Here is a 22,508-nt window from a genome sequence, read left to right as displayed (position 1 = left end):
TTAACTATGTGGCATTAGATTTTTTATTTTTGTTTACTTATACTCTTTCCTATGTTCTAGGTGTTCTTCTCCCAGAGCTTGTGGTCTCCATAGTGCTGCTTCTGTGTAAAAATGACACCCTCATGCAAGAAGCTGGTGCTATCCCTCTTCTTGCTAGTCTTCTGGAACCTTTAGATAGGTTCAACCATCTAGCACCTGGCAGAGAGAGAGATGACAAAGAAGACTTAGCCTGGCCAGGCATTATGGGTATTTTCCCTGTTATTTTGTAATCCAATCTCTGGCTTCAATTATGTGCTTATTTATTTTAATAAATCATATGTGCTTGGTAACAGATATGAACCTGCAGTATATCAGATAAAGAAATGATCTGCCTAGATTTAAGTTCAGCTTTTTCATAAAAAGTATAAATTTACAGCAATATATATGATCTCTTCTTTCCTTTTATTCCCAAAAAGGCTCATTTTTTATTGGCCAAAACTCTAGAAACAATGAAGAGGTGACATTGATACGTAAAGCTGATTTGGAGAATCACAATAAGGATGGAGGTTTTTGGACTGTTATAGATGGCAAAGTATATGACATCAAAGACTTTCAAGCACAGTCACTCCATGCAAATACTATTCTGGGTATGGGTTTTTGCATAATTAATACACTCTTGATAATCATTGAGGCAAGAAAATGGCTCATGAAATATATTTCCAGTATGTTAAAGTTGGCGGCTTAAATGCTAACCTTATTTTCTCTCTCCCAGCCCATTTTGCGGGTGAGGACCCTGTAGTTGCACTTGAAGCTGCTTTGCAATTTGAAGACACCAGAGAGTCCATGCATGCTTTCTGCGTTGGCCATTACATGGAGGTACAGTATTATTCATTACCTAGTGCTGCCAGAAATACACTGTATAATTCACTAGTGAGGTGTCTACGTTATGAATAATGTGGTTTGTTTTATTGCATGGAAATGTTTTGGAACTGTATAGTAATTAACATATAGTTTAATTATTTAAAAATCACAAAAATGTAGCTGTATCATTTTTAAAAATTTGAATTTACATTAATGGCATACCTGTTTTGTTACATCATGTCTTTCTACACCATCTTTTTAGGCTGTCAGTCCTGATTTCTCATTATAGGTCCACTGATCTAAATGATGCTAGTGTGGCAAGAAATATGGTGACCCTTGCATGTTCAAACCGTATGCAGTTATTTAAGTTCTTACCTCCATAGAAAGTAACAAGGCTTACTAGAATGTGGAATCTCACAGTGGAGATTGAATGTGACAGGGAGCACCTGGCATTGCTAACATTTGTTTGAGGCAATACAAATGACGCTGTTCTCCGTGTAGATTACCTGCATTTGTTTCTAGTTTTGCAAACTTAATTTTCCATTACTGATCATCTTGGCGAGCTTTAGATGATGGAGCCCTATGGTACAGTTAGTATTAGTTGTGGTATCATTTGATAAATGGAAACTCTGAGCCATGAAACCTTTTTAACATATTTATTGCCTAAATATATATCTTTAATAACTATTATTATTTTTTTAGATTTGAGTTAAAGTAAAATAGTTTGCCAAATATTATTTTCTTAGTTTTTGTTATTTGTCACTATTCTCTTTTTATGTGTAAATTAAGGTGGCGCCAAACAAGTTGGCCAATTCCTATTTTATAGTACCTTAGCGATGTAGCTTATGTGCATTTAATGAGCTTTTTTTTTTTGTTTTTTTTTTTGGCGTTTCTTATTTTCTATGTTTGTCCCTCTAATCTCTATATGGTAGATTATATCTGTGTAAAACGTGCGATTGTGTGGATATATGCCACTATAAGCTCGTATGATTAAAGAATTTTTCTTTTTTATTTGACAATGATTAAAATTGTTATATATAACAAATTAATTCTGTTAAAAATAATAAAATCCTTACAGACACCGGTGTCTACTATGACTTAGTAAAATTGAGGTTATTAAAAATAGTCTATGCAGGTTGCAATTAGTACAGTTTTACCTTCTCTTCAAGCATTAATTATGTAAAAATTATGCAAAACAAGATATATATATAATATGCAGTATTGATCTTTTCAATATATAATGATAGTTTATCTTTCAACACATTTATATAAATGAACCATCTCCACTGAAAAGATGGCGATTGTTACAAGTTCGTCTTTAGCTTGAAGTGTCTTTCAGGTATTTAAAAAACAAAACAAAAAAAAACAGGCTTCTTCCCCGTATATATACCTTCTTTATCTTTTGTAACCGTATCAACTTAGTTGGCAGATATTTACGTAAATTAAACGGCTAGAATGTAAAATCTTAGCAATTGCTTAAATTATTTTACATACGTTTTTTTCTTTCAGGCTCTTTTCTCCTCTTTATCCTTTGTTGAACAGTGCACTGTACCGTTGTTTTTAATGCTTGGATTCGCTGTATGGTTCCGCCTCCTGCCGATCTGTATGCTGGCCTTTAATATTGTGGAATACTACCGGACTTCTTGACAACAGCCTGATTACTGTCTCCTGACGTGGCTGGCAAGGCAACCGGAGTTGTTGGCTTCCGTTCTCGGAGGACGGTGTTCCTGGACCTTTTGTCAGGCTAGGTGACCGGATCTCTCGTTTTCGGTAAATGTATGTAGAGGTGCTCACGGACTTCTTGACAACAGCCTTGATTCAGTCTCCTGACTTTTCCGTGGCTGGCAAGGCAACCGGAGTGCTTCAGAATTCTTTCTTTGTTCTTTTGTGACTTCTTCTCGCCAGAACCTTTCTTTTTACAAGCTTAGGGTCCTTGGCGTGTGTTAGTCGGTCCTTTCAGGTTTCTACGCGTTTCGTCTGTCAGCCTTTTTCAAGATACCTGAATGAGTCGATTTTGTGTCTTTTTGTAGCCTGTTTTTGCCGCCTTTGTGTTAACCTCTTCTGTACCTTTTTATTTGACCATCAGTATTGTCTTTATTCCTTATTTGGTTTAATACAATTTCCACAAACATTTACATGTTTATGAATTAGTGAAGATGGTTGTTACTTCTTATATTTGACATTTTGACATAGATGCATACCATTTATTTGGGACAGATATATATTCTAGGTCGTTACTTGATACAATTATAATGATACAATTATAATGAAGAAATACTGTTTCTATTCCCATATTTGAAATGGGAATATAAACAGTATTTCCTCATTATAATTGTATCATTATAATTGTATCAAGTAACAACCTAGAATATATATCTGTCCCAAATAAATGGTATGCATCTATGTCAAAATGTCAAATATAAGAAGTAACAACCATCTTCACTAATTCATAAACATGTAAATGTTTGTGGAAATTGTATTAAACCAAATAAGGAATAAAGACAATACTGATGGTCAAATAAAAAGGTACAGAAGAGGTTAACACAAAGGCGGCAAAAACAGGCTACAAAAAGACACAGAATCGACTCATTCAGGTATCTTGAAAAAGGCTGACAGCCGAAACGCCTAGAAACCTGAAAGGACCGACTAACACACGCCAAGGACCCTAAGCTTGTAAAAAGAAAGGTTCTGGCGAGAAGAAGTCACAAAGAACAAAGATAGAATTCTGAAGCACTCTGGTTGCCTTGCCAGCCACGGAAAAGTCAGGAGACTGAATCAAGGCTGTTGTCAAGAAGTCCGTGAGCACCTCTACATACATTTACCGAAAACGAGAGATCCGGTCACCTAGCCTGACAAAAGGTCCAGGAACACCGTCCTCCGAGAACGGAAGCCACCAACTCCGGTTGCCTTGCCAGCCACGTCAGGAGACAGTAATCAGGCTGTTGTCAAGAAGTCCGGTAGTATTCCACAATATTAAAGGCCAGCATACAGATCGGCAGGAGGCGGAACCATACAGCGAATCCAAGCATTAAAATCAACGGTACAGTGCACTGTTCAACAAAGGATAAAGAGGAGAAAAGAGCCTGAAAGAAAAAAACGTATGTAAAATAATTTAAGCAATTTCTAAGATTTGACATTCTAGCCGTTTAATTTACGTAAATATCTGCCAACTAAGTTGATACGGTTACAAAAGATAAAGAAGGTATATATACGGGGAAGAAGCCTGTTTTTTTTTGTTTTGTTTTTTAAATACCTGAAAGACACTTCAAGCTAAAGACGAACTTGTAACAATCACCATCTTTTCAGTGGAGATTGTTCATTTATATAAATGTGTTGAAAGATAAACTATCATTATATATTGAAAAGATCAATACTGCATATTATATATATCTTGTTTTGCATAATTTTTACATAATTAATGCTTGAAGAGAAGGTAAAACTGTACTAATTGCAACCTGCATAGACTATTTTTAATAACCTCAATTTTACTAAGTCATAGTAGACACCGGTCTCTGTAAGGATTTTATTATTTTTAACAGAATTGATTTGTTATATATAACAATTTTAATCATTGTTAAATAAAAAGAAAAATTCTTTAATCATACGAGCTTATAGTGGCATATATCCACACAATTGCACGTTTTACATAGATATAATCTACCATATAGAGATTAGAGGGACAAACATAGAAAATAAGAAACGCCAACAAAACCCCCCCCAAAAAACAGCTCATTAAATGCACATAAGCTACATCGCTAAGGTACTATAAAATTTGAATTGGCCAACTTGTTTGGCGCCACCTTAATTTACACATCAAATTTCATAAACCCGAGGGATTAGTTTATCTAAAGGTGAGCAACGTTCCTTATTGAATTAGACAAGTATTAAAACATTTTCTAGGCACTATTCTCTTTTTATGTTTTTTTGTTTTTGTTTTGAACCTGCAGCCAGATCAGGAAGTAATAACTGCACCTGACCTCAGTAGCTTATCTTCACCTCTGATGGACACGGAGAGAAACTTAGGACTACTGCTTGGCTTGCATGCTTCCAACCTCTCATTGAGTACACCATTGTCTCCTGTGGAATTTGAATGTGCCAGTAAGTATATTTTTCCTTTTTATATATATATATATATATATATATATATATATATATATATATATATATATATATATATATATATATATATATAACCAGTCCCTCTAAATGTAATAGGATAACTGTATGTAGTTTTAGCAAAACTGCCGATTATATCAAGGATCACACCTTTTTATTTATACAGGGTGAGAAACTGGACACCCTTAATATTTATGCTTCGTATCGCAAGAAGTAGGTAGATGCAGCACAGACGACTGCCACTGTCTTTATTTGCGATAACACAAACTTCAAAAAACTCCAGCCACCAACTTCATTAAAAGACCTTTATCATCTTATCCTGGGATAAGATAATAAAGGTCTTTTAATGAAGTTGGTGGCTGGAGTTTTTTGAAGTTTGTGGATTCTACAGAGACCTGGCAAGTCTGTCACTCCGTGCCCCACAAAAGAAGATAGAGGTGTGCTGTTTTCCATTCTTTTGAACTTATTTGCGATAACAACAGCCAAAGTCTATGTTTGCATTCAACCCCCTAGGGGTAACGGTATCCATGTTGAAAATCCATCTCGCCTCCAACTGTAAATATACATGGCTACCTAAGGGCAAACAGGGATGCTTTCGTTGTGGAAACTGTATAACATGTAACAGCTTACTTACAGGAAACTCCTTTCATCATCCGCATACCAACAAGCGGTTTTCCATCAGACATAGACTTACATGCACCTCAGAATTTGTAGTCTATATTAGCATCTGTCCTTGTTCTTTTTACTATGTTTGAAAGACTGTGACATCCTTCCGTGAACGACTTGCTAACCAGAAATCCGCAATACGCCAAGGATTTGAGAGAGGTCGTTGTCACCAGCCTGGCGCAAGACATTTTCTCAATGCAAGGCATTCAGTATCTATGTTAAGGACTTATCGATCATGTCCCACACCATAGACATGGGGATGACAGGGCAAAGGCTCTGTTATGATTGGAGGCGAGATAGATTTTCAACCTGGATACCGTTACCCCTAGGGGGTTGAATGCGAACATAGACTTTGACTGTTGTTATCGCAAATAACGACATTGGTAGTCGTCTGTGCTGCATCTACCTACTTCTTGAGATACGAAGCATAAATATTAAGGGTGTCCAGTTTCTCACCCTGTATAAATAAAGAGGTGTGATCCTTGATATAATAGGCAATAGTGTCCTTGGGACAGTGGATACCTTGATACCGTGGATACCTTGATACCGTGGAGTATAGATGGTGTCACTGAACATATGTAACCTCCTTTTTGATCAATGTGCTGTTTGATCACAGTTTGATAATCTAATAGTGTCATTAATTTCAAATTCTAAATGTTTACGTGATTTGTATACACACATTTGGTTAATATTTTTTTTGTCTCCGCTGTTTCTCTTGAGCTCCAGATTACATGGGTCACGCTTAACACACTGGCGATTTGTTGCCGAGTGTTTTGTGTATTTCATGACCATAGCAACTGATGATGCGGTCGGTATGTTGTGATTGGCACTAAATGATGACGTCATCTTTTTGCGCCAAATGAAGTGGCGCATGTTCACCTCAAATTAGCGTGCATGTGATTGGGTCTGAAGACAGCTGATACTTGTCAGTAAATTAGGTATGGAGTATTTAGTTATGGGTTTGTATGATGTTAGTAATGTCTGCACTACCTCCATTGAAAAAGGCTCCTGCCCGAAACGTTTAGGCAAGGCCCTTGTTTTTGTGTGTTCTATAAAAGGCTTTTACAGCAAATATCCCTCTGCGTTGTGCCTGCTTTGGGTGACCTCGCAAACGCTGAAGCCAGGCATGGGGTTTATCAGGACTTTGTATGCATTTACTACAGCAGTGTGTGTGCCTTTTCCCTTGTGATATATATATATATATATATATATATATATATATATATATATATATATATTTATATATATATACATACATACCATCCACAAACTGCCATCCCACTACCCCACCCTATCTTTACATATGTTTAGCCATTGCAAAGCGCCTTCTCGTGCAGCAATTTTTAACTTTTTATTTTATACCATAAGAAATTAAATGATACATATAGTAATAAATGAACACAAAAAATTGCATAACAGCAACATAAACTAGGGGTTCTATTGAAGACAACAGCTAGTTGAAGTAGGCTGCTCATTAAATAATCCTAGTTAGGCTCTATTAAGAGTGTGGTCTCCCCTAAAATACAAGCATATAATAAACATAATTAAAGGACATAGAGAAACCAGTGCACAATAAATGTATTTGAATACTGTTATAATGCAAGCAGATGAAGCTATCATGTAGGACTCGCAGCTTCTCAAACGTTACATAGAGGTCACATAATTTGACTTATGAGCAGTTTATCAAGCTGGAGCAGCAAGTGCAACACAATAATGTAGAGCGTTTAGCATCATTGCACTTCTTTTAAAATGTCAAATGACGGTACATCAATCACTTGGTATTGCAGAACATTACAAACCTGGTAATCGAGTGCGTCATTCAGTTATGCTTAAACAATAGCTAGGTGTAAGATCCTGGAAAGAAAGGAATATGCATTTACTGCCTTAAAACTAATTTGAAGAGCATCAAACCTGTCATCACCATCAACTGGAATAGGTAAACCAAACACAGGTAAATGGAGAGGGTTTGTTAGAGTATCCGTGATAGAAGATTTCACAAAAGACTTCTCAGAAATCAAGGAAACGGGTAGCTGAAGTAGGGGTTCTGATTTTCTTCTATCATCAATATGACCAACCAATGGCTGGGTCTGGGTCTGAAATTGATTCATGTTTGATTTTGGTAGACTTGTATGTACATTTGCTGTACTTTGCATTGTTGGAAGCCCAACAGGTGGAAATAGGCTATTACTCCTACTTACAGTTGTATGGCTACTCATTTGGGATTGCACAAAACTATCAGGAGCTATTGGCATAGTAACATAACTTTCTTCTTTAAAAGGGAAGAGTCCACAGCTGCATTCATTACTTTTGGGAAATACAGAACCTGGCCACCAGGAGGAGGCAAAGACACCCCAGCCAATGTACGACCAAGAGAGTCTAGCTCGTGGGTTATCTGATTCACAGGAGGTGGTGAGTGCCCCAGCCATTGGGGGTGTTAAAGGGTGCCAGTTATTTTATGTCATTTTGGTAATCCCAAGATTATGGAGGATTATGATATGTGAGACACGGATGCCTCCGATACAGAAAATGCGTCTTGTGATGAATATGAAATGGCCTGGGTAATCAATGCCCATCAGTTATGTTTCGATTGCCGTTCTAGAGTACTCTCTTCTCCCGAGCCAGAGAGCTTAGATTGCGTTGAGCCATCCGCCTCCGAGGTTTCCATGACCCGTGAGGTGCGTGCCCCAGACCCTTTTCCGGTTTTTCGTAGGCAGGTGTCCCTATGGCCTTTACTCCTTCTCCAGAGGGTGGCTTGTTTCCTCTAGAGGTTACGGCACGGTTCCGCATGGCGCTGACTCATTTATATCGCCCAAGTGAAGTATTTCTAAAATACTGTCCGTGTTCTGTTAACCACGGCCTGTCGAGCGTAGGATCGCCCGATTCAGTTCAGGCTTCTGGGGAAGCGTTGGCTCCTGAAGCTTCAGGGGCCCCAATCTTAGAGCCAGGGTCTTTGACTGATCCGACGAGTGATGATTTTGCCTTCCCTTACAGGCTGGCTCGCCTTCGTGTTCTTTTAAGACATGTTTTAGCAATGTTAAAGGATCATAGTCCCTAGTGGGCCGAGGGATCAGAGACCTTAGAAGCTGGATGGCAAATGGATATGACGTTTGGGGATGAAGCCAATCTCCTTAACGTCTGTCTTATTTTTCTTTATGTTTTCTGTTCCAGTTCTGAGCTTGGGTGAATGGGGCTTCTAATCGGCTCGTCCTGTTCTCGTTTTCATTCACCTTGGGCATTCACCCGATGGGTGCTGCCTACATTTTATTTTCTGATCCGGATATATTTGTTTAATTTGTTTTCCTTAAGCTCATGTCTGTTAGATTTTCGTTTTATGAACGTTCTTCTCTGGAACCGATACTTGCGATAGTGGTCGCGTGGGCACTCCCTCGGAAGTTGCGCACTGAATATTAGAAATGTTTTTTCTAGTTCATTTATTGATCCTTCGGGACAAATTTTCTTGGACCTTGAGCAGTTCTGAAGTGTCTTTATACCAGGCTGGTGCTGGTCGGATGCTTTTTAGGCTGTTACCAGGGTTCATGTCACCTTCGTGGTGCTGATTAAATCCTGTTAGATTCTGAATGTCACTTGGCCTATTCTATTGACTCCGGGCTCAGATCCTACCGAAGTATGAGGCCTGTGGTGTGTGTGTGTGTGTGTGTGTGTGTGTGTGTATGTATGTATATATATATATGTATATGTATGTGTATATATATATATATATATATATATATATATATATATAAAACATAATTTATGTAAGAACTTACCTGATAAATTCATTTCTTTCATATTAGCAAGAGTCCATGAGCTAGTGACGTATGGGATATACATTCCTACCAGGAGGGGCAAAGTTTCCCAAACCTCAAAATGCCTATAAATACACCCCTCACCACACCCAAATATCAGTTTAACGCATAGCCAAGAAGTGGGGTGATAAGACAAAAGTGCGTAAGCATAAAAAAATAAGGAATTGGAATAATTGTGCTTTATACAAAAAATTCATAACCACCACAAAAAGGGTGGGCCTCATGGACTCTTGCTAATATGAAAGAAATGAATTTATCAGGTAAGTTCTTACATAAATTATGTTTTCTTTCATGTAATTAGCAAGAGTCCATGAGCTAGTGACGTATGGGATAATGACTACCCAAGATGTGGATCTTCCACGCAAGAGTCACTAGAGAGGGAGGGATAAAATAAAGACAGCCAATTCCGCTGAAAATAATCCACACCCAAAATAAAGTTTAAATCTTATAATGAAAAAAACTGAAATTATAAGCAGAAGAATCAAACTGAAACAGCTGCTTGAAGTACTTTTCTACCAAAAACTGCTTCAGAAGGAAAACACATCAAAATGGTAGAATTTAGTAAAAGTATGCAAAGAAGACCAAGTTGCTGCTTTGCAAATCTGATCAACCGAAGCTTCATTCCTAAACGCCCAGGAAGTAGAAACTGACCTAGTAGAATGAGCTGTAATCCTTTGAGGCGGAGTTTTACCCGACTCGACATAAGCATGATGAATTAAAGATTTCAACCAAAATGCCAAAGAAATGGCAGAGGCCTTCTGACCTTTCCTAGAACCGGAAAAGATAACAAATAGACTAGAAGTCTTTCGGAAATTCTTAGTAGCTTCAACATAATATTTCAAAGCTCTAACTACATCCAAAGAATGCAATGATCTCTCCTTAGAATTCTTAGGATTAGGACACAATGAAGGAACCACAATTTCTCTACTAATGTTGTTAGAATTCACCACCTTAGGTAAAAATTTAAAAGAAGTTCGCAACACCGCCTTATCCTGATGAAAAATCAGAAAAGGAGACTCACTAGAAAGTGCAGATAATTCAGAAACTCTTCTAGCAGAAGAGATGGCCAAAAGAAACAAAATTTTCCAAGAAAGTAATTTAATGTCCAGTGAATGCATAAGTTCAAACGGAGGGGCTTGAAGAGCCCCCAGAACCAAATTCAAACTCCAAGGAGGAGAAATAGACTTAATAACAGGTTTTATACGAACCAATGCTTGTACAAAACAATGAATATCCGGAAGATTAGCAATCTTTCTGTGAAAAAGAACAGAAAGAGCAGAGATTTGTCCTTTCAAGGAACTTGCAGACAAACCTTTATCCAAACCATCCTGAAGAAACTGTAAAATTCTCGGAATTCTAAAAGAATGCCAGGAAAAATGATGAGAAAGACACCAAGAAATGTAAGTCTTCCAGACTCGATAATATATCTTCCTAGATACAGATTTACGAGCCTGTAACATAGTATTAATCACAGAGTCAGAGAAACCCCTTTGACTAAGAATCAAGCGTTCAATCTCCATACCTTTAAATTTAAGGATTTGAGATCCTGATGGAAAAAAGGACCTTGTGACAGAAGGTCTGGTCTTAACGCAAGAGTCCACGGTTGGCAAGAGGCCATCCGGACAATATCCGCATACCAAAACCTGTGAGGCCATGCTGGAGCCACCAGCAGAACAAACGAGCATTCCTTCAGAATCTTGGAGATTACTCTTGGAAGAAGAACTAGAGGCGGAAAGATATAGGCAGGATGATACTTCCAAGGAAGTGACAATGCATCCACTGCTTCCGCCTGAGGATCCCTGGATCTGGACAGATACCTGGGAAGTTTCTTGTTTGGATGAGAAGCCATCAGATCTATTTCTGGAAGTCCCCACATTTGAACAATCTGAAGAAAAACCTCTGGGTGAAGAGACCATTCGCCCGGATGTAACGTTTGGCGACTGAGATAATCCGCTTCCCAATTGTCTATACCTGGGATATGAACCGCAGAAATTAGACAGGAGCTGGATTCCGCCCATACCAGTGTTCTAGATACTTCTTTCATAGCCAGAGGACTGTGAGTCCCTCCTTGATGATTGATATATGCCACAGTTGTGACATTGTCTGTCTGAAAACAAATGAACGATTCTCTCTTTAGAAGAGGCCATGACTGAAGAGCTCTGAAAATTGCACGGAGTTCCAAAATATTGATTGGTAATCTCACCTCCTGAGATTCCCAAACCCCTTGTGCTGTCAGAGACCCCCAAACAGCTCCCTAACCTGTCAGACTTGCATCTGTTGAAATCACAGTCCAGGTCGGAAGAACAAAAGAAGCCCCCTGAACTAAACGATGGTGATCTGTCCACCACGTCAGAGAGTGTCGTACAATCGGTTTTAAAGATATCAATTGAGATATCTTTGTGTAATCCCTGCACCACTGGTTCAGCATACAGAGCTGAAGAGGTCGCATGTGAAAACGAGCAAAGGGGATCGCGTCCGATGCAGCAGTCATAAGACCTAGAATTTCCATGCATAAGGCTACCAAAGGGAATGATTGAGACTGAAGGTTTCGACAAGCTGAAATCAATTTTAGACGTCTCTTGTCCGTTAGTGACAGAGTCATGGACACTGAATCTATCTGGAAACCTAAAAAGGTTACCCTTGTCTGAGGAATCAATGAACTTTTCGGTAAATTGATCCTCCAACCATGATCTCGAAGAAACAATACAAGTCGATTCGTATGAGATTCTGCTAAATGTGAAGACTGAGCAAGTACCAAGATATCGTCCAAATAAGGAAATACCACAATACCCTGTTCTCTGATTACAGACAGAAGGGCACAGAGAACCTTTGTAAAAATCCTTGGAGCTGTTGCTAGGCCAAACGGCAGAGCCACAAACTGGTAATGCTTGTCTAGGAAAGAGAATCTCAGAAACTGAAAGTGATCTGGATGAATCGGAATATGCAGATATGCATCCTGTAAATCTATTGTGGACATATAATGCCCTTGCTGAACAAAAGGCAGGATAGTCCTTATAGTTACCATTTTGAATATTGGTATCCTTACATAACGATTCAATATTTTTAAATCCAGAACTGGTCTGAAGGAATTCTCCTTCTTTGGTACAATGAAGAGATTTGAATAAAACCCCAGTCCCTGTTCCAGAACTGGAACTGGCATAATTACTCCAGCCAACTCTAGATCTGAAACACATTTCAGAAATGCTTGAGCCTTCTCTGGATTTACTGGGACACGGGAAAGAAAAAATCTTTTTGCAGGAGGCCTTATCTTGAAGCCAATTCTGTACCCTTCTGAAACAATGTTCTGAATCCAAAGATTGTGAATTGAATTGATCCAAATTTCTTTGAAAAATAGTAATCTGCCCCCTACCAGCTGGGCTGGAATGAGGGCCGCACCTTCATGTGGACTTTGGAGCTGGCTTTGGTTTTCTAAAAGGCTTGGATTTATTCCAGACTGGAGATGGTTTCCAAACTGATACCGCTCCTGTGGGTGAAGGATCAGGCTTTTGTTCCTTATTGTGACGAAAGGAACGAAAACGATTATTAGACCTAAATTTACCTTTAGATTTTTTATCCTGTGGTAAAAAAGTTCCTTTCCCTCCAGTAACAGTTAAGATAATAGAATCCAACTGTGAACCAAATAATTTATTACCCTGGAAAGAAAGGGAAAGCAAAGTTGACTTAGAAGACATATCAGCATTCCAAGTTTTAAGCCATAAAGCTCTTCTAGCTAAAATGGCTAGAGACATATACCTGACATCAACCCTAATGATATTAAAGATGGCATCACAAATAAAGTTATTAGCATGTTGAAGAAGATTAACAATGCTATGAGAATTATGATCTGTTACTTGTTGCGCTAAAGCTTCTAACCAAAAAGTTGAAGCTGCAGCAACATCCGCTAAAAATATAGCAGGTCTAAGAAGATTACCTGAACATAAGTAAGCTTTTCTTAGAAAGGATTCAATTTTCCTATCTAAAGGATCCTTAAAGGAAGTACTATCTGCCGTAGGAATAGTAGTACGTTTAGCAAGAGTAGAGAGAGCCCCATCAACCTTAGGGATTTTGTCCCAAAACTCTAATCTGTCAGATGGCACAGGATATAATTGCTTAAAACGTTTAGAAGGAGTAAATGAATTACCCAAATTATTCCATTCCCTGGAGATTACTTCAGAAATAGCATCAGGGACAGGAAAAACTTCTAGTATAACTACAGGAGATTTAAAAACCTTATTTAAACGTTTGGATTTAGTATCAAGAGGACCAGAATCCTCTATTTCTAATGCAATTAAGACTTCTTTAAGTAAAGAATGAATAAATTCCATTTTGAATAAATATGAAGATTTATCAGCATCAACCTCTGAAACAGAATCCTCTGAACCAAAGGAATCATTATCAGAATCAGAATGATGATGTTCATTTAAAAATTCATCTGAAAAATGAGAAGTTTTAAAAGACCTTCTTAATGGATTTAGAAACAAAATCTCTTATGTTAACAGGAACACTCTGAGTATTAGATGTTGATGGAACAACAACAGGTAATGTAACATTACTAAAGGAAATATTATCTGCATTAACAAGTTTGTCATGACATTCATTACAAACAACAGCTGGAGGAACAGATACCACAAGTTTACAGCAAATACACTTAACTTTGGTAGATCCAGCACTAGGCAGCGATTTTCCAGAAGTATCTTCTGACTCAGGTTCAATCTGGGACATCTTGCAATATGTAATAGAAAAAACAACATATAAAGCAAAATTGATCAAATTCCTTAAATGACAGTTTCAGGAATGGGAAAAAATGCCAGTGAACAAGCTTCTAGCAACCAGAAGCAATAAACAAAGAGACTTAAATAATGTGGAGACAATAGTGACGCCCATATTTTTTAACGCCAAAAAAGACGCCCACATTATTTGGCGCCTAAATGCTTTTGGCGCCAAAAATGACGCCACATCCGGAACGCCGACACTTTTGGCGCAAAGAAAAGTAAAAAAAGACGCAACTTCCGGCGACACGTATGACGCCGGAAACAAAGAAAAAAATTTTTGCGCCAAAAAAGTCCGCGCCAAGAATGACGCAATAAAATGAGGCATTTTCAGCCCCTGCGAGCCTAACAGCCCACAGGGAAAAAGTCAAATTTTAAGGTAAGAAAAAAATTGATTTATTCATATGCATTATCCCAAATATGAAACTGACTGTCTGAAATAAGGAACGTTGAGCATCCTGAATCAAGGCAAATAAATGTTTGAATACATATATTTAGAACTTTATATAAAAGTGCCCAACATAGCTTAGAGTGTCACAGAAAATAAGACTTACTTACCCCAGGACACTCATCTACATGTAGTAGAAAGCCAAACCAGTACTGAAACGAGAATCAGTAGAGGTAATGGTATATATAAGAGTATATCGTCGATCTGAAAAGGGAAGTAAGAGATGAATCTCTACGACCGATAACAGAGAAACTATGAAATAGACCCCGTAGAAGGAGATCACTGCATTCAAATAGGCAATACTCTCCTCACATCCCTCTGACATTCACTGCACGCTGAGAGGAAAACCGGGCTCCAACCTGCTGCGGAGCGCATATCAACGTAGAATCTAGCACAAACTTACTTCACCACCTCCATAGGAGGCAAAGTTTGTAAAACTGATTTGTGGGTGTGGTGAGGGGTGTATTTATAGGCATTTTGAGGTTTGGGAAACTTTGCCCCTCCTGGTAGGAATGTATATGCCATACATCACTAGCTCATGGACTCTTGCTAATTACATGAAAGAAAGATATATATATATTTATATATATATATATTTATTGGTGGTTCAAGTGAACAGAGGCACTCTCCGTGTGGTCAAAAAGTAGGTGCTTTATTTCGATCACATTAGAATTAGCACCTACTTTTTGTTTTTGACCACACGGAGAGTGCCTCTGTTCACTTGAACCACCAATATATGTTTAATATTTTGGGAGCACCCCGACGCTGATACTAAATAGCGAGTGCTGGTATTCTTGGATTTATATATATATATATCTATTTCGGATCTGTTTTTGCAGACGGCATCATGGTTCTTCTGGTCCCTGGGGACTTAGAACCTTTATTTCCATTTCTTGGAAGTGGGAGATGCGTGTGACCTTTTATGGTCTGGTGTGCCGAGTGATTAATGGTTTGAGTTTCACTTGAAGTTCTTCTGGATGCTGATTCTTTAGCCTATTAAGCTTTTGCTTGTGGAGTTTAATTCCTTCCTGCCTTGGGTGGATTATCTGGTCTGGATACGCGAGCATGTTTTTCTTCCTCTACCCCTTGTTGTGTTTCTCTATGAGGTGGTTTACAGGGGTTACCTGCCTTCTGTGAGGGGCTACGGCTCCAGCGTTGCCTGCTTAAAATAGTTTCTTGGAAGATAGATCCTTCAAGGATCTCTGGCAGTTGTCTCTTCCATTTTATACCCTTGGTCTGACCACAGTCTTCGACGTTTGCGTGTCTTGCGTCCTCGTCACAACTCTAGCATGGAGGCTTGTCAGTGAAGAGTCGAGGTCGGGTACGAATGGCCGCCCTTCTGGGGTCAGTTAGTTGACCATTTTATCATCGATGCTCCGTTAGGGGTTTCGTGGGTCGTGCCTTTATGTTTAACTCTCTGGGATGGCAAGCAAGGTCCAGGGTTATCATTTGCCTTCAGGTGTTGGTTGCTACCCTGTCTGTATGCGAAACACGTGTTATCCCTTGCCTACGAGATTTCCTTGCGATCCTTATGCATTGGGTGCTGAATCTCAGACCGTTCTGGAGTTCTTCGTGACTCTTGGGTTTGGGGCTATTGCTAGATCGCCAAGTTTTCAGACTTTAGAGGTACGCTCCTCCTTGGAAGTTGGCTCTTTCGATCAACTCCCTTTTGAGGACCCTGGCCTAGGTCCATTTCTCTCCTTGGATGGGTGTGAATGGTTTGGTCTCACACTAGATGTTTGTGGTCCTGTGGGCCTCTCTCATAGGGGCCGGGGCTCTGTGAGAGAGGCCTATCTGACTGTGGCTTAGGCTTTATGTCCTTCTGATGGGTCCCTACTGGTCTTCTGGTGTATTAATGATTTTCCTGAAGACTCCAGATGTCTTTCAACTGGGTTTGTGATATGGCCAAGGGGTCTCGACTCTATGGTAGGGTAGCTTTTCGTTGTTTGTATTCCCTTCTCTTCTAGAGTAGGGGTTAGGTTCTCCGGGTTCGGAGTTACCTTAGTATCTGTGGCGTCCTGTGGGTCCTTGGTCTTGCCCTGCAGGTTTTTTTTTTTTTCTTTCTTGCGTTTCAGGATCCTGGAAAGGGGAGCTGCGATGCTGGACGAAGACGGCGTGTAGAGGGTTTTGTACCCAGGCACAATGTCTATCCTGACTCATGGCAGCATTCTTTGGTAGCAGCGGTCTAACCAGGCACTTTGTTCCTCATTAATCCTTCCTTTCTCTTCCAGAAGTCTGGCACTCCTGTCTTGGTCTTTGACTAGCCTTGGGGCTGGGACCATTATCCTGAAGGGAAGGTTGGGGATCGGTTACTCTATGCAGTGTTGACCGTTTTCTTAATGTTGGTCCTCTCCTTTGTGCGAGGACTTTGGATGTCCTCCTCTTTTCTACTGGCGTTTGGTCTACCGCCACACTACTCTGAATGTGACCCGTCTGATCTGGGAAGTTAAGCAGGGTCAGGCCGGTCAGTAACTGGATGGGAGTCTGTCTGGGAACACCGGGTGCAGTAGTGCTTGAAGGGGGCGCTCCTTGGAGCCCGCATTTCAGAGGGCTGCAAGTTCTTGGAAGGTTTGCAGTTGGAACCATCTATAGCTATTTGCACTGTGATGGTGTATCCAGCTACAGCTAATTTCTCTTGACTGTATGCTAACCAACTTAGCAATGGTGAATCAGCTTTCCTCCTGGAAGCTGGTCATTGAGAGTTCCTGTTCAGGCGGTTTGAGGTTCATTTTGGAGAGCTCTTTTCTAGCTGCTTGGATAGTTATCCTGTTTCTGCTGTCTCTGCCTGTCTAGCCTGCGGTCTAGATATGTTATGAGGCGACGGGGGACGCATGTTTCCTGGAGTACCTTAGGATATGGTACAGGATCAGGGATGTGAGTGTGTTCCTCAAGTCCTTTTTGGGACATGTTTCCCTGTATTTGGGTCCTTTTTTCTTAGCCCTTGTGTTTCTAGGGAGCTCGTTTCCCTGGGCGTTATTGTAAGACAATCATGGGTTGTTTTATAAGTGTTCAGTGGGAAAAGTTCCTTTGGATTTTTCCTGGACTCTGGTTTCCCTTTTGGGGGCAGATGCGGTCTTTGTCTTTGGCCAGGTACCTTCTTGGGAGTCATGTTCCGCAGGGCGGACGTCTCGGAGGTGGTTTGGGCTTGACGGACTCTGGGACCGAGTGGTCTTTAGTTTGACTCTGCCGGTGGTGTAACTATTGTGCAGTTACCAGGGCTCGGGTTTTCTCCTGTGTCATTTGTTCTTAAATTTTAGGGTGTTGAGTAATCGGGCTGTGGTGCCTTTCGAAGGGGCCACATTTTGTACCCACCTGTTTGCATTCAGTGTCCTCTAGCTTGGGTTTTGTTTTCCCAAAAGTAATGAATGCAGCTTTGGACTCTTCCCTTTTAAGAAGAAAGCATAAATTATGCTTACCTGATAATTTCATTTTCTTCTGAAGGGAAGAGTCCACAGCTCCTGCCCGCATTTTTTCTCTGAGGCGGCTGTACTTTTTTTTGTTCTTTTGGCACCTTTTTTCACCCTGATATTTCTCCTACTGTTCCTTGTTCCCTTGGCAGAATGACTGGGGGATGAGGGAAGTGGGGGTGGTATTTAAGCCTTTGGCTGGGGTGTCTTTGCCTCTTCCTGGTGGCCAGGTTCTGTATTTCCCAAAAGTAATGAATGCAGCTGTGGACTCTTCCCTTCAGAAGAAAATGAAATTGATCAGGTAAGCATAATTTTTGTTTTGCAGATACACTAGGCACACTACTTGGCATTCCAATACCAGGGACATTTTGCACCCCAGCAGCCAAAGTATGTTGTCCCCCTGAAATGCCTGACATATGACTACTCACACTGACTTGCTGTTGACTTAAAGATGTATGTTGCACAACTTCATTTGTTGGCACATTCGGTTGTGCCAAGCCTCCTGGTTGCTGAATATGCATTGCTTCACTCTGGCCTTTTTGGCCACTCTGTATTAGCCCTTGGCTCAAAGAGTCACTTGCTTTATAAAGTAAACCCATCATTTGTACTCCACCAGTTTGCATATGTTGGCCAGGAAGACTAGATCGGGGCCCACTACTTGAAATAACAGAGCTTGGGGGGGCTGTTCCTTGGGATTGTATAACAGTTAGGTGTTGTACGTATTCAGTCTGGCCAGATGTCTGTGTGGATATTATGTCCCTGTTGTTGGCCTTGGGAGTGAATTGTGGAGGCTGACTTAGACATATTTGACTGAACTATGGATACATTTGGAAGTGCTGTGCCTTTGCCATTATGTCCACTTTGTGCAATATTGTGTGCAGTTACATGAGACTGGCTTTGCTGCACCATCATCTGCTGACTAGTGACTGCAGCGCCATATATTGGTTGAGCAGTAATACTGTGATACTGCTCCGCCTTTAGGTTGCTGCCCAATAACAAAATGCTGCTGCTGGGAGGGCTGGTTCATCTTCTAGGTCTGAAGCAACTGTGACACAGCAATAAGAGAACTATCAGAAACAAATTCAGTACCATGTCCTACGTGCACCGCAGACACCACCACCCCATGTGGCTCCCAAATTGCTGTCCGCAGAATGTTCAAAGTTACTGGTGTACCTGATTATATCCCCAGTCTTGGTAATCAGACTGCTGTCTGAGTCCCTGTCATAAAACTCTGTGCAGGTCCAGCGCCCCCTCCTATAGGGCTCCCCAGAGCTATGATCCAACTTGATTACCCTGAAACGTGAGCTACAAGCGGTCGTGGTGGCAGGCTGCGTTGTGACAGAAACCACACTTGTGGGGTTAGCAGAGGGGTTCTTAGAAGAGCATGCAGGGGGCTGGGTCTCAGGGATTGAGGAAACCGGCTGACTGATTATCACAGCTCCTCCGTTGGCTCCCTTTACTTGTCCGACAGATCCTAAACCTTTTACAGCCACATTAGGTGACATGCTCCCAGGTGTCTTCGCTTCCCCAATGTTATTCAAGGTCTCTTCAAATCGGCTTCTCTCCACCACGTCCTCGGGGCCATAGTCCGTAGCCCTGGACACATCAAATATTTCAGAAGAAACATCCTCCATTCGTGATTAGTCTGGATCGTCCAGGCTCTCCGTATCCTCCCTGATACTGCTTGTCCCCTGGGCTGTGGTGACACTGGTTATCTGGAAACAGCTTTTCTTCTTTGCAGGCATTTTGGACATCTTGGAAGAGTCAAGCCAGCACCAATCCCTCAGGGAGAGTGTGAGGTGGAGGCGGCCGCTTCTGCTGAATCCTCTGGCTTCCTTTTTCCCTCTCTAGATTGCTGGTGACCAATATGGATAGAGAGTTAATGTGCCACTTGTCGGTCATCGCCTAGCGCAGCACATGCATCCCTTGGCTTCCACGTCCACTTGCTCACTCCAATACCAAGAATCTCAAAAGTGGGCCTGCAAGATGGCCGCCAGGGGCACTGCTGTTACTTTAATGGTATGTATGTAGGAGTTTGACTGCTGCATATCCAGGATGTTGCCCGCGCTTCTTCTCTGACTTCAGTCATACACAGCTCTCCACCTTCAAGCCGTCGGTGCTTCAATACTGCTGCAAGGCTATGATAGACAGTTTCACCACTTCAGACGCTGACACGCTTCAAGGCTTACATTCTCTCACTATTTTACTTGCCCCTGCTTAAATTCCACTCGCCGTTGAGCGTTGAGAATTTTTGAGCCCTGTATGTATATATGTATATGTGTGTGTATATGTGGATGGATATATATATATATATATATATATATATATATATATAGTATGTGTGTGTGTGTATATATTAGAGCTGCGCATCTTCACTTGTCTCACGATTCGATTACGATTATCATCGTAACGATTCGATTCTACGATGCATCACGATTACTGCACTATTTCTGCCCATTTTTTACATTTTTCAGAAAAAAAAATTCAAACAGTCAAAATATTGAAATAAACTCTTTTTTTATTTTATTAGCTCAAAAAAGGACACTCTTCCTGTGGCAAAGTCTAAACACAGCAGACAACAACAGTTTATAGAACAGTAAATACTAAATGGCAATTGTTGTATTGGTTTGGAAACAATATTATGGCATCAAACTGTAGTTACAAAATGCCATACCTGGTAAATGAATTGATGAAAATGAAACACCATAGAAACATATACATTCATTATTTTTGCTAGCTTAATTGTCAAGCTTTTAAATGATGCAATAAAATATTTGTCAAAGTAAGATTTATTTGCAGGTTAAATTCTTCAACTCTGAATGAGGAAAAATTTGGCAAAATCTATTTAATTTGCTTGGTAGTTTCACACATTGCCTAATGCCTAGGCATTCTATATAAAACCTGAGTTTCACATTTTACCTGTAATATTAATAGATATATACCCATAAATATATAGATCTATAAAATCTCAGCATGTCTGCATTCGATGAGAATAGCTTGAATATTTACATGATGTCATATTGCACGATGTAATACTATATTATTTTGCAGAGTGGCTGAAGTCATCTATTTTCTCTGGAGGCTTGCAGACCAGTCAGATACAGTATAGTTACAATGAAGAAAAAGATGAGGATCATTGCAGCTCCCCTGGAAATCTTACCCCAAACAAAGCAAGACTCTATGCACATCGTCTGTCTATGAGTGATCATTCTCAGCCCTTCCTGCAAGCTATTGCTGATAACAATGTGCAGGAACACAATGTTAAGGTTTGATTTAATGTTTTTTTAATGTTTATTGAAAACATTGGATACTACTTCTTACTAAATAGTGAAACAACCAATCAGTGCTGCGCAATTTTTTTTTTTTCTTTTTCTTTCATGATTCGGATAGAGAATACAATTTTATTTGTGCAGCCACCAATTAGCAAATAGCACCCAGGTGCTTAGCCTACCTAGCTATGCTTTTCAACATAGTATACCAAAACGATGAAGCAAATTACATAATAGAAGTGAATTAGAAAGTTGTTTGTAAAATTGTCTCTGTCTGAATCGTAAAAAGAAAAATTTGTTTCCTGACGTTTTTAAGTAAAAAATACAAAAAAACATACTTTAATTATTGCCTCAAAAGCACCGCTCACTCTCCAAGCTAAAATAGGTATATTGGAGTTTGTTAATAAAGCAAATATACATTGAACACACAAGTACACATACATAAAAATATTTCAGAATGTTATTTAGGCTACTTTTTTTGATGCACACAGCTTGTCAAAATAAGGAATGCTGGTCCAAAGATAGTGACAACCTTTGCATAGGGCTTTAGATTATGGTATATATCCATGCAATATAGTTTTTTGTTTTTTTAAGATTGGAGTTTTGTGCAAAATTACATAGTTTATAAAAAACTTAATTATTATTTTAAACAATCAGACTTTTTGTTTTCTTATTTCCCCCCCCCCCAGGATTTTCTGTGTCAGATAGAAAGGTATTGCAAACAGTGCCACCTGACCACACCTATTACATTTCCTCCTGAGCATCCAGTGGAGGAAGTAGGCCGTTTGCTCCTGTGTTGTCTGTTGAAACATGAAGATTTAGGTATGTTCTGTGCATTGCCAGGAAACTGTCATGAAACCTCTAAGACTAAACAAAAAGTAACCCAGAACACTTTTTTTTCCCTCCTTTTTTTAAGGCAATCTAGCTCTTTCTCTTGTTCATAATGGTGCCTTAAGTATTGAACAGATGAAGCACAAATCATTGCCCAAGTCTGTGGTAGATGTTTGTCGTGTTGTTTACCAGGCCAAATGTTCACTTATAAAAGTGAGTGCATTTTTTTTGTTTCAACTTTTATATGGATGAAAAAGTGTGTGTGTGTGTATGTATACGTATATACAGTTGTGCTCATAAGTTTACATACCCTGGCAGAATTTGATTTATTGGCTATTTTTCAGAGAATATGAATG

General features: G+C 39.8%; 1 protein-coding gene across 4 annotated transcripts in view; it reads left to right on the top strand.

Annotated features, from left to right (window-relative positions):
* HERC2 (HECT and RLD domain containing E3 ubiquitin protein ligase 2) overlaps positions 1–22,508 on the top strand; it is a 733,063-nt gene that overhangs the window by 267,917 nt on the left and 442,638 nt on the right. For all 4 annotated transcript variants that reach the window (XM_053707729.1, XM_053707727.1, XM_053707730.1 and 1 more), the window contains exons 23-29: positions 61–246; positions 456–626; positions 752–855; positions 4,788–4,938; positions 21,104–21,318; positions 22,011–22,143; positions 22,238–22,365. In XM_053707729.1, the coding sequence (XP_053563704.1) occupies positions 61–246; positions 456–626; positions 752–855; positions 4,788–4,938; positions 21,104–21,318; positions 22,011–22,143; positions 22,238–22,365 (1,088 nt within the window). The remainder of the gene's footprint in view (positions 1–60; positions 247–455; positions 627–751; positions 856–4,787; positions 4,939–21,103; positions 21,319–22,010; positions 22,144–22,237; positions 22,366–22,508) is intronic.

The sequence above is a fragment of the Bombina bombina genome, chromosome 3 (assembly GCF_027579735.1).
Source record: "Bombina bombina isolate aBomBom1 chromosome 3, aBomBom1.pri, whole genome shotgun sequence".
Lineage (NCBI taxonomy): Eukaryota > Metazoa > Chordata > Amphibia > Anura > Bombinatoridae > Bombina > Bombina bombina.
This window is presented reverse-complemented; position numbering and strand designations above follow the sequence as displayed.